The sequence below is a fragment of the Crocuta crocuta genome, unplaced genomic scaffold (assembly GCF_008692635.1).
Source record: "Crocuta crocuta isolate KB4526 unplaced genomic scaffold, BGI_CrCroc_1.0 scaffold234, whole genome shotgun sequence".
Classification (NCBI taxonomy): Eukaryota; Metazoa; Chordata; class Mammalia; order Carnivora; family Hyaenidae; genus Crocuta; species Crocuta crocuta.
In genome coordinates this window covers 1444384-1456984 of record NW_027529647.1, presented here as the reverse complement: position 1 = coordinate 1456984, position 12601 = coordinate 1444384, and the positions used below count along the sequence as shown (strand labels likewise).

Genomic DNA, 12601 nt, shown 5'->3' with positions numbered 1-12601 from the left:
GTTCTAGACTTCTAAAGTTATTCTTCAAAAGCCCTGCGTCCACATTTTCTCAAGGATCTTCAAGATACAGGTGAAGGAATGAGGAGAGAAGCAGATGTAAACTCTTAAAAACACACAAGCCCTGGGGTTGTGAGTAGCAGTGGACACACACTCCGTAGCCTGTGCCAGGCTCCCCTGTTGGCGGCCTGAGGTGCAGACTGTGACCGTGGAGTGATGTGAGCTGTTCATTTGCTTCCCCCGAAGGACAGGGGTGCTCCCCTCAGTCCTGGGTGGAGGGACCTAGCAACCGGCCAGCGAAGACACCTTTCCGCTCGGAAGTACGAGGAGCCCGTGTGCGGTGTCATGGGCAGAGAAGCACCTTCGTAGGAAACCCCTGGGCTCACGAGGCTTCGTGACGACCCTGCTCAGTCATTTCAAGTCTTGACCCCTCAGTGATCAGAAACTGGACACCGGAGACAGAAAATTATGAGAAGACAAGGGCAGGGTGGGGGAGCTTTGTGAGGCACTAATGGGGACGCAGAGACTGACAAAGTAAGGCCGCGTGGCGGCAGGACAGCTGGACATCGGTGGCCCATACTGCAATGGACAGAGGCTCTTGAAAATGTTACTCTACGTCCGAGCCGCCAGAGAAGCTTGTTTAAAACCGCAGATTCCAGTGTAAGAGAAAAAATGATAAACTCCCCTCTGTGGTTATGCTCCTGATAGAAGGAACTGGGAAACGGAGAAAGGAGAAACTGAAGAGCAACCACAAAAGGAGGGATTTCCCATCCTTTCGCTGAAAGATTCTGACCAGGAAGCCTGGACGGGGCCCAGGAGCCTGTCGCCCTCATACAGTTGGTCCACAGACACCTTGAAGCAGAGACACAGCACCGAGGCGCGCAGACAGCCCACAAGGGGTGTGGCCAGCTGCTAGCCACCCGCACACAGCTAATGGCACCGTTCCAGCTCTGTCATTCTGGCGGGACACAGAAGACCGTCTATGGCCCTCCCCTGCGGCCACAGGCGTCCACCAGTCACGTTTTGCTTCCGTGGACAGACCTGGATGAGCAGTGACCTGGGGACCTCACTCAAAGCTTCTACTTCAAACTCCTGTGAAACGTGACCAAAGTGCCTCCGAACACATTCTTGTGAGCACGTGTATAAAAGAGCAGCACTCCTGATTTCCTGCATTACAACTTTAAGAATGGGAAGTCTCCATAATGCAGTTCTAAGTTTTTCTCAAAAAACNCGCCGGAGCCCGCATCCGGGAGCCCCCCCAGGAGACTCTGTAGCAGAAGCTGGTGAGGAGGCCCCTCCGGTCACTCAGCTTTCTCAGATTAGACACACCCGAGATGTGCCCCACTTCTAAACAACACTCCTTTAAAAACAACCCTGGACCTGTCATGAAGGACAGCAATGACCTAATTGACAAATCCAGTCCCAAATGAGGTCTGAGTTTCCCTCCTTCCTGCAAATGCTCCCTCGCTCTGTGTGCTAGGACTCCTTCAGATGAAAATGGCGGGACAGTGACACCAGGAACGAGGGGCCTCCCCTTCCAGAGCACGGCCCTGGAACTTCTTCTCCCCCTCTGCCCCCTCACACATCGTCAGGCACACCCCTCCCTCCAGGTGATCCACATGGAACTCAGTCCCAGGCCACAGAACGATGACCTAACACCTCTACCTGCACCCAAATGTGCTCCTGCTCTTTGTCAGTAAAATTTAAATATTTAAAAATCCTTAGATCCATGAAAGCTGTCCTGGAAAACTAGACGCTGTATTATATTACCGTTATGTCACTCTTATTAATTCAAATGATGAGTAAGTAACATAGCATAGTGTGTTTTATTAGACCTAAATCTTGATTATTTCTAAAACACATCCTGATTTCAGATACTACAATCTGGAAAAAAAAAAAGTGCATCTTAGAATCATGAAATACGTTAATACTAAGATAAAATTTCTAACAAATTTAAATAATCTGTAAGAAGTTAAGAAATTACAAACACAGTAGCCAAAGATAGAACTGTGATGAGATACATTTAAAAAGTTACACACAGGGGCGCCTGGGTAGCTTAGTCGGTTAAGCGTCTGACTTTCACTTAGGTCATGATCTCGCGGTTCGTGGGTTCGGGCCCCGCGTCGGGCTCTGTGCAGACTGCCAGCTCAGAGCCTGGAGCCTGTTTCGGAGTCTGTATCTCCCTCTCTCTCTGACCCTCCCCTGCTCACGCTGTCTCTCTCTCTCTCTCTCTCTTAGAAATAAATAAAACATTAAAAACATTTAAAAAAAGTTACATACATTTAAAATGTGCCAATTCGCTTTTGAATATTACACCGAGAATCTATAACAACGAGCCTCAACAACAGCCCCCACTGCTCCCAGGGACTCTGGGCCACAGCACACCCAGCACACCTCCCGGAGGGTAGGGACAGCTGGGAACCCTGTGGCGACAACAGAGCACGCCCACTGACTTCAGAGAAAACAGCCCATCCCACAGAATGCCCTGCACACTCCACATCCCGGGGACACTCTCCTGCCCTCATCTGACTTGCCATCTCTGCAGCCACCACTGCCTCCTGTTCAGATNAGGGATCGCCCGCTCCCTGTGGAGTGGACTGCGGCTGCCTTACTTGGATGCTCACTCGTTTGCCGGACGCCTCCACCGGGACATCCCACAGGCATCTCACGAGGATCACAGGTGAAGTGCAGGTACAAACGCCCTCCCCTCTGTCACCTCTTCCTCACCCATCTCCAGTCTGTTTCTCCCCGAGCCCAATAAATGGTTCTGCCTTGCACCAAGCCACCTTACGTGGTGGCCCCACACTTCCATTCCAATGGCAAACTGTGTGGTCTCCTGTACCCTCCCTCTGTGATCAAGTGTGTCCTCTGGCCTAGACCACCGCAGGGATCTCTGCCCCCACAAAGCCCTCCCTGAGCTGAGCTGGTCTCCGCCTGGCCCCCAGCATCCAAGCACAGCGCTCTCCCCTCACCCAAGAGCTGCCTGCTGGTTCCTGCACAGAAAACGCTCTCCCAGTATCCTGGGGTCTCTGTGGCTTCTGCTCATCCTTCTGACCTTGACCTTACATGTCCCTCCTTGGTGTAGCCTTCTCCGATGGCTCGTTTAAGGAGGTCCCCACATCAACGTCAACCATTGCCTACTCCTCAGACCTGGTGGGGCAGTTTGTATTTTGTGATTTTTTTGTTTTCAATCACCACCTTCCAAGTTTCCTGAAAGAGGGGGTGAGCTCTACATCACCCACACCTGCATCCTGGGAGCACACGGGCCGAGAGAAGGTTTTCAACAAATGGGGTGAATTAAAGGGATGGCTACATCCTCAGCCTATCTCAACACTACCCAGAATGCTGGAATCCTCCAGAAACTAGCAGAGGAGAAAAGCCAGAGCCCCAAGGCCAATGATTAAGTGGCTTAAAATCACTCCATGAAGAGCTCCAACCAGGGCACCAGGGCTCTGATGGGAGTTGTTTGCTGTGCCAAATCTAGTTGTGCTTTAAAAGATGATTCCCCAGGGGCGCCTGGGTGGCTCAGTCAGTTAAGCATCTGACTTTGGCTCAGGTCATGATCTCACAGTTTGTGGGTTCGAGCCCTGCATCAGGCTCTGTACTGACAGCTCAGAGCCTGGTGCCTGCTTCTGATTCTGTGTCTCCCTTTCTCGCTCTGCTCCTCCCTCACTCATGCTCTGTTTCTGTCTCAAAAATAAACATTAAAAAAAAAAAAAGATTCCCCAAAGCATGACAAAAAACTGTTTTTCTTGTTTTTCATTAAAGACAAGTTTTTGCTACCTTCTTTCCCTTACTGTGCAAAACAATGAATGAATGAATGAATGAATGAATGAATGGATTTCAAGGGGCAGATACAATTTAGAAAATCCAAGGAGGAACACTGGACATGCTCAAGGAAACAATGTAAACACAGACTGGCAAGGCGTTCCTGGTGACTTGGGGCTGCTAAACCACAACAGGCATTATTAAAAAGAGCTTTGGGCTTTGCAGACAGGAGCTACATAGCCTTGGACAATAAAAACCCCTCAGACCCTCAACTTCCTCATCTGGAAAATGGGACATGTAATAATGTTTTTTAAGAGACCGCTGCAAAAATAAAGTCAAGCGCAGGGCATGCAGGTACTCAGAAAGATGTCAGGCCAACTATGTGTACACTTGCTGTCCCACATCTCTGCCAGTCCCCTCTGGTTCCCATCCCAACAGCACCAAGGCTGCGACTGGCTCATGTTCCCTCGCAGACACACGCTGTTCAAGCACGCCCCGTGCCCTCCAGGTCAATGTCTGAGGACGGTATTCAAAGCCTGCCCTCCAAAGGCACCTGCTGGGGATCTCTCTCAAAGTCTACACGTGCTCTTGTGGGAAAGTGGTGGCTAGGCAAACTGTGCAGCTCTACAGACGATACTTCCTCAGTTTCCCCTGATATTCTGATGAGGCTGAGGGGGGAGGGAGGAGGAAGAAAGTGTGGTGGGGAAGGAGAGGGAGAGAAAAAGGCGGATGGGGAAACCTGGGTTTACCTGTCAGACGTCACAGACACGGACGGAAGGCTGCAGCGCTATTGCTACCGCCCCCTGACCACGTCCCAGAGCAGGCACTCTCAACTGGGGTGACTGTGGGAGGGAGAAAGGGCTGTGAGCACTCGTGGGTGAGCGGCACACACGCAGGATGGTCCTCACAACAGGGAAGGATCCAGCCCCAAATGTTCCCAGTGCCAAGGGGGAGGGAAGCGCTGCCCCAGACCAAGGGCTGTCCCCATGAGCCCTGGCCCAGGTGAAGGGAACCAGGACCCTCTTCACACTCCAGAATGAACCTGCCCCCGACAGGCACACCACCACCAGAAGTTCAGTCATCGGGAGCCTGAGGGGCAGGCAGGGTAGCCCAAGGCAAGGGGGCTCTGCCACCACGCTGTAGGTAAAGGAGAGAGGCTGGGGAAGGTTTGGAAAGAGAAGAAAGGACATTAGACGGGGTTTCTCAGACCACAAACACGAAACGCCCGTACAAAAGCACACACTCACTCCGCGGCCCCACTCAGACGACAATCACCAGCACCAGCGTCCACACAGGGAGTCTGGAAAAGGAAGAGCAGGGAAGACCAGGGAAAGTGTGGGGGCCGGGTTCCAGCCCACCACCCCAGACTGTGGAGGGGCGATCCAGGGAGCAGCAGGCGTAGTTTAGGGCCCTGGATGTGCACAGCTGAGAACAGCACGGTCCTGGCAACAAAATGTCACTACAAGGAGAGCAGCAGGTCCGGGGAGGTGCAGGGAGAGGATGAGAAGAAAGAAAGCAGTAAGACCTTTAAACAGCCTGAGAACGGATTTTATCACCTGTACCCCTCCCCTTTAAACAATTTTTCAAATGTTTGTTTTTGAGAGACAGAGAGAGAGAGTGGGGGGAGGGGGAGAGAGACAGGGAGACACAGAATCTGAAGCAGGCTCCCAGCTCCACGCTGTCAGCACAGAGCCCGATGTGGGGCTCGAACTCACTAGCTGTGAGATGACGACCTAAGTTGAAGTGGGATGCCCAACCGAATGAGCCACCCAGGTGCCCCCCCCCCTTTTTTTNNGACCAGCCCTGCACCCCCCCCCCGCCCCCCCGGCTTCCAACAGCCTTACAACTCTCAGGACTGTAAGCAATGTCCACTTAGTTTTGACCACTGCACCAAGGTTACAGAAGCTACTAACGTCAGGAGAAGCCATGTGACAGATATACAGGAATTCTCTGTGGCATCTTCACAGCAGACACTTAAATAAAAAGTTCTTAAAAATCAAAAGACAAACCAAATATTTTACTTTTCTGAACATAATCCACTGGCTTTCCTCTGAGCCCTTTCTAAACCACCAGTGCACAACTATGTGGAAGGCAAGCTCGGAAGGGCAGGTTCCCAGCAACAGGCCCAGGGAAGAAGACAGTTGGCTGTTCCTGGCTTGACAGACCACCAAAGGCACATCAGATATCCAGCTACTAAGTGTGTGCTGCACAGTGAAGGCTGACAAAAGAACATGCTTCCCCCTTAGCGTTTGGAATTTTAAAAGATTCTATTTTGTGGTGCAAAAGGAGCTATTCTCTCATTACTACCTGGGTTAGTGGGCTGAGAGGTTCCAAGGCTAGTTCCAATCTCATAGGTGGGAAATCACAAGAGGAAGGAACACATGTGAAACTGTCTATCAAGTTGGACACAACACCCTTGTCGCACACACACAATACGGTCCTCTGGAGATAAATGCCCTCGTCTGCCACACAAACCGATGGGCTTCTCTGACAGCCTCAACCACTAAGAGGAAGTGTGAGAAAGTCCCAGCTCTCTACTACTCCACTATTGAATCAAGAGTGACTGTCATTCACAGTTACGAACCTCCTCCTTGCACCTGGGGAGCTGGGGAGGAGCAGCCGAACCATCTCCACCCAGCCTCTGACTGCCAGCTCATCAAAGAAAATATAAACTCACTGACAGGATGCTACTCATGACGAATACATTTTCCTATCACCCATGACACATGTCTGGTTGCGGATCTTCCCTGTTAGCATGACAAACTCCACACACCAGAACACCCACTGGAGACCACGGCCAGAGAGCCAAGGGTAACTTACCATGTTTGGCACGTTGGTGACTGAAGGATTCTTGATGTCTGTAGGGAAGGGAGGCAAACTATTGACCATGCTCTGCTTGCTGGATAACTGGGGGTTCACTCCAGGGGCTCCCATTTGCTGCCCTCCAGTTTGACTAAAGGGTTGTCCAAATGGACTTGTGTTACCAGTCATTCCCATCTGAAACAAAAAGAGGAGGCAACATCAGCTGTCATGACATGGTCACATACAAAAGGAAGGGCCTCAGAAATGTTCCCTTTGACCCAATGAAGCAAAAATCATTACTTCTTGTGAAACCCTCATTTCAATTATAAATTAAAGGCTCATCCTCAAGGTTCATTTTGGATTATGAACAGAGCAACCTGCTCAAATGGCTGCACACTGAAGGCAGAAGATTAAGGAGCTACCCGCAACAGCTGTCTGCCCCTCCTCTTCAGCATCAAACCAAGAGCCGACCGTTTCTACCCTCCCCCAATGGCTCCACAGTCCGACAGTGGCAGCAACACAGTAAGAAAATCATCCGGAAAACAAAAGTTTCCAGAATCATTGACAAGGGGGAGCTCCTTGTGTTTAATACTAGCCCACTCCATAAGTGACTGACTGGTTTCTTACAGGTTGCCCATCAGATTTAAACTTCCATTCGTTCTAAACACACACTAGACACATTGACAAAGGAGTGATATAATGTCTGGGATTCACTCTAATACATGAGGCAAGGGGTAGAGGAAAGAGGGGGGCCTAGATGAGAAACGACCAGCCATATGTTGCTAACTCCTAGCCAGATGACACCTGGGGGAGGGGGGGGGTGGCGGTTGTCACATTACCTTCTCTAAGATCACACGTTCAAATGTTCCATAAAGAAATTTTTCTTTTAAATTAGTGACATAAAGTAAAACATACAGTAGCTAAAGGCAAGAACAGGAAGGAAGAGCCCCTAACTGCGCTTCCGCCATCCAGTTCCAGCCCTTCCAGGGGTGAGCTCGGGGACCCCACCTGCTGGCTGGAGAAACAGAGACTGGCTTTCCTCGTCTGCCCCCGCTTTCCCACAAAGTTCTAACATTCTACTTATTGCCTAGTGCTGGCTCTACTTTTCTGGTGTCTTGGTGCGTTTGATGTTTAGGAGGAAGGGGTCCCAAGGGAAGACCCCCTACAGATCAATCAAGAAACTGTGAATCGGTTCTCCCTGCCAGCCCCACACCAGGCGGCTGCCGCTGGGTGACTTCCACTCGTTCCTCCTACAGACCCTGATCTCACTTGTAAGAGGAGAGTCTTGAACAAGAAGAATGACATTATGTTTTTCAGCTTTAAGATTTTAGGTCGCAGACAAATCAATGCTCAACCCAGAGGACCCTTTTTCAATGCTCAACCCAGAGGACCCTTTTCAGCTGAAATGTCCACATAAAAACACAAAGACAAATTAGCGTAACCGAGGAGATCTTGCTCCTGAGCACTTTCAAGTATGCAAGGTGGTTTCTAGGTGCAGACCTCACTGCTGACATGTTCACCTTTTTGAAAGTGAACACATTCCAGTTGCCGCTTTTGCCCTATTTGACTTCCTTGAATAAATGGAAACAAATTTAAATTCAACTCAACTTCAAATTTACCTTGAGTAACTACAAAAACAAATTCTTCACAAAGCCCAGTAATTAGACTCAACATTGAGCTCAGATGACATAAGCAAAGCGAGGTGGTAGCTCAGGAAACTTAACATATTCTCAACCAGGTTCCTTCAGTTGTTATCTGCAACTCTGGAGAACTGAAACAAGAATTTCTATTTTCAGAAAGTATTACACATATTAACTCCATGTAGTAATTATTTCTCAGACTTTGTTTTATTGCATAAAAATCAAACCCTGTTCCTACTGGCCCAAGAACTTGCAGAAAAAAAACCATAGCATGACATCTACCTCCTGGATTTCCCCTAAGGTTTCTCTACTGAGGACCACTTAAGTCAGAAGGCACAGGTGACAACCACTCCTCCATGAACCCGTCCTCGCGGCCAACAGGGCTTCCTGACGGCCTGCTGCGAGCCAGGCCTGGTTCTGAGCACACGCAGACACCGTTTTCCCGCCCATCAGGGAGTGTACTCCTTAGAGCCACCAATTTGACAAATAAGAAAATCAATGGTGTTGTGGAAGTTCCTGGCATCAACAAACCAAAGTGGGTAGCAGCTGGAGGGCGGGAGGGGGAAGTAACTGCCCTCCTAGTGGCACCAACGGCCCCAGGTCAGAGGGAAGTCAACACCAAGGGCCTACTGAGCTCCCAAAGGGCTTCTGTGAGTCTCAAAGTTCGCCCGACCTGGTTTGAAAAACCTATTTCTATGATCATCTCGCCAGGGTGAAAGGCGGTGAGTGTGTGGTCTGGTCAGCTGGGTACTACTCGCCTCGTGAGCCTCTGGGCAGAGCAATTTCTAACTGGCTGAACCAACAGTGTCAGAGTGTTTCAAGCACTCTGACAGATTCCACCAGGAAATTCTTGTCAATTTTTCTGCTTGACCAATCCGATAATGAAGGAACCTGTCTCAATGTCGTTTTGATCCTCACAGGGCAAGAACCAAGGTAAAGTCAAAGATCACAGGCAGCAGGTAAGGAATGTTCAGTTCACCAGGGACCATACGTTTAAAAATGGCGGGAACTGCCATCCTTAGCCTATGGCAACAAGCACAGGTCTAAAGATCAAGCACAGGGAGCCCAGGCAACCTGTGGGAGGTCAGGCTCTGAGGCAGGGCTCTGCTCCCTCCGTCCAGAGCCAGCCCCAGGCTGACCTTACTCAGTCAGAGCTAACAGGGACACCAAAGGACAGTCTTGCAAAGGGCCGCTGCTGCCCAACACCACCCCCCTCCCCGGAGCGTCTCGACATAACCTGGTAGAAGTGAAGGCCGCTCTCTAGTCCTAGCCTGCAGCTTGGGAGTAAAAACTATTTGCTTCTAGGGACTTGCAGATTTCTGAATTTCTGTTCCATATTTACTCTTCTTTGGCCAGACTCAGTATATGTGGTCGTGAGTCTAGGTTAACACACACTTTTAGCATCAAGGCTCAAGACAAAGTACTAAAATTAAAATGGCTAATTCTAATTAATAAACATCTACATAAACAAACATATTTGTTATAATTTCCCAATAGTTATTTGATAACAATTTAGTAAACTGGGCTCTATTTGCAGCTGAAGTTTACCCGGATCTTGTTTAAGGCTGCTAGAGAACGACCAAGCAATCTTTTCAATGAAATTCAGAAGGCAGAACAGCAGAACTAGGAAACTGTTCAGTTGATGGTGAAGTTCGTAGAACAAATGAATAAATTAAAGCCTGTTAGAATTGATGTCTGTACTCTGCCTCATTCAGCAACAGCTCCCACACAATGTTAACTCTACTCTTCCGGAGCAACTTTAAGCACCGAGTTCAAGTTCAATCTCAGAAAATAGACCAAGCTGGTAAGGAAGTACAGGAAGCTCTCCCATAATAAAACCTAAATTAAATAATGAAGGTCTACCACACCTTCCTGGGAAAAACCATTCTTGTAACCAGTTGTGTCACCCATCTGAAAACCTGCTCCCTCTGTTGTGCGTGGCTCTCACCTCACCAAGAGAATCAGACATGTAAATGACAGTCCCTGAACACAGGAAAGCACAAACTAGATTGGAAAGAGGAAAAGTCACTAAGGCCAGACCCTGAGGCTTGCCCACCCCCCACCCCCTGGGGATGCGGATTATGTATTAGCTGAAGCAGGGCTTTTTTTTTTTTTTTTTAAGCTGAAGCAGGGCTTTAAAGCATGAGATCCAAAGAGGAAATCTTCTCTTTAGAGTTAAGCCCAAGGAACCTGAACAATACCTACACTTGCCTTTATTACTGAAACAGACCGTGTCTGAAGCAAATTGTGGCCACCATGCCCAGCCCATCAATAAGAAACTGGTGAAGTCCTAAACCGTCTGGCAAGTAGGTGAGTGACAGCCATCTACAGGAGACGGGCGGGTAGACGACACGTCTCTTTGTATTCTGACAGCCATGTACTACAGATACAGTGTGGAAAGCACAAAATACTACATGATTCTATGGCAGTATTTGTCACAGTAATATTTATGACACCCCACCCTAAATTTGTTTTTGGCACGAAACCAGGATAAAACTGGCCTCCCTGGAACACACATCTCCTCTGTGTTCCCGGGCCTTAGCAAACAGTGGGTGCTGAACTAGGATCTAGGGGAAGGAGCCAAATAAATGAACACTCTAAGAGGTTACTGCGTCACATGGCTGTTCAGAACAGAAATCCCAACATCAGCCCTGAAGGCACATGCAATCAAAGAACTGTGGACCAGTCATGGTAGCCAGGCACAAATGACAGTCACCACTGGCTGGCAAGGTATTTCCAGAAGTGCCCTTCCAGAAGACAGACAGTCCCTTCTGTCTTCAAATATCCATTGTAAGGACCCCAGCTCCTGGCTGGAGCAGACAGGCAGGCTGTCAGCCATGCTGAATTTCAATGTGAGGAGACTATGCCTCTAGGAGCTCGTTTCACAGAAGGAAGATCTCTCTCTGTCACAGCACAGCATACACAGGAGCCTGGCCTGCTGTAAAACAGGTCCTCTATGCTACATCCACTGGGCCAGCAAACCCTTGGCTTTGGTACAAGACTCCAGGCATCCCCTCCCAAGGGCTTCCGAGTTATGCAATATTGATCTATCAGCCTCAGTGGTCACCATTGGCTGCAAACAGCCTCCTCTGCTGATTTCTGCATGTGGGACAAATATTTTCACTTTTCTACCTGTGTCATGATATGAAAACTATCAACATAATATTAATTAAGAAACAAGCTCGCAGGGGTGGGGGTGCCTGCGTGGCCCAGTCACTTAAGTGTCTGACTCTTGATTTTGGCTCAGATCATGATCTCACAGTTTCTAAGACCGAGCTCTGCGGCAACACGAAGGCTGCTTGAGTTTTTCTCACTCTCTCTCTGCCCCTCCCTCACAGGTGCGCACTCACATGCGCGCTCTCTCTCACGATAAACATTAAAAAAAAAAAAAAAAAGCAAGAGAAGTAAGGGAAAAAAAAAAAACAGCTCTGGGCTCCCCAAAAAACAGCAAGATTCTCTCCACTACACTCAGCCTGGGAACATCTTTACTACTCCCCTAACTCACCTAACCAAGTAAGGTAGTACATTGAAAACCAAAAGAACTAACTAGGGGAGTTTAAAGAAAAATAACCCCGAACTGTAGAAATTTCTTCCTCAAATAGGTTTCTCCAATACTAGTGACTCAAGTATCCACCTCCTTGCTCCTTGGTAGGAAAGTGGGACAGAGAAGTGCTTTCTTTCCTCTTAAGGTGCCCACAGGCTGCAGCTCCTCCCGCATCAGCAGCACCCCAACCCCCATGTGATGGGGTGGGGGAGGGACATGGGTGGTCCATGGCAAGGAGGGAGGCTGGGGCAGTCATGCCTTTAGGAATTTTGTGTCATGTTCATTTTTGAGAGAAAAGGTCCATTATTCAATTCCCAAAGGTGGTGTGTGTGTGTCTTAAGATCCCCTACAGGTTAAAGATGCCTGCCCTAGGGGAAGGAACTCCCCGCTGCCCGTCCCTCCGAAGTCTCAGGGAAGGGCAGGCTCTCCCCACATCTCACACACCTCTGCTATATACGGGTCTTTTCCAGTAGACAGTCTTTGGTCCAAAGACGTCAACCACTCAAGTAAACAACCACCCTCATAAATGAGTTCTCCCCAGTTTTCATCTCCAAACATCCTCTTTTAACATACACTCTCGGGAAGGATCAGATCCTAACTGTTTATGAGCTAAAAGCCTGATGTGGATGACGCTGTGTGACCAGCTAAGAATATCTGCAACAGGACAGAAGGCAGAGGAGGAACAGCAACGGAGGAAAGATGCTTCCACCACATGATCTTACTTCACGTCAGCCAGGCCTTTAGAAATGCACGAAGTGGCAACAGATGCTGAGTTTGATGTGGTTTCAATGAGACCACTGAACACGTGTTTTTTTTTTTTTTTTTCCTTCAAAAGGTGAATTCTATATCC

The 12601-nt window shown here is 49.0% G+C and overlaps 1 protein-coding gene across 1 annotated transcript in view; it reads right to left on the bottom strand.

The window, feature by feature from the left end:
* The window catches only part of CREBBP (CREB binding lysine acetyltransferase), a 160734-nt gene that overhangs the window by 51890 nt on the left and 96243 nt on the right, over positions 1 to 12601 (bottom strand). The window contains exon 5 of the mRNA XM_077762759.1: positions 6586 to 6762. Coding sequence (XP_077618885.1) covers positions 6586 to 6762 — 177 coding nt within the window. The remainder of the gene's footprint in view (positions 1 to 6585; positions 6763 to 12601) is intronic.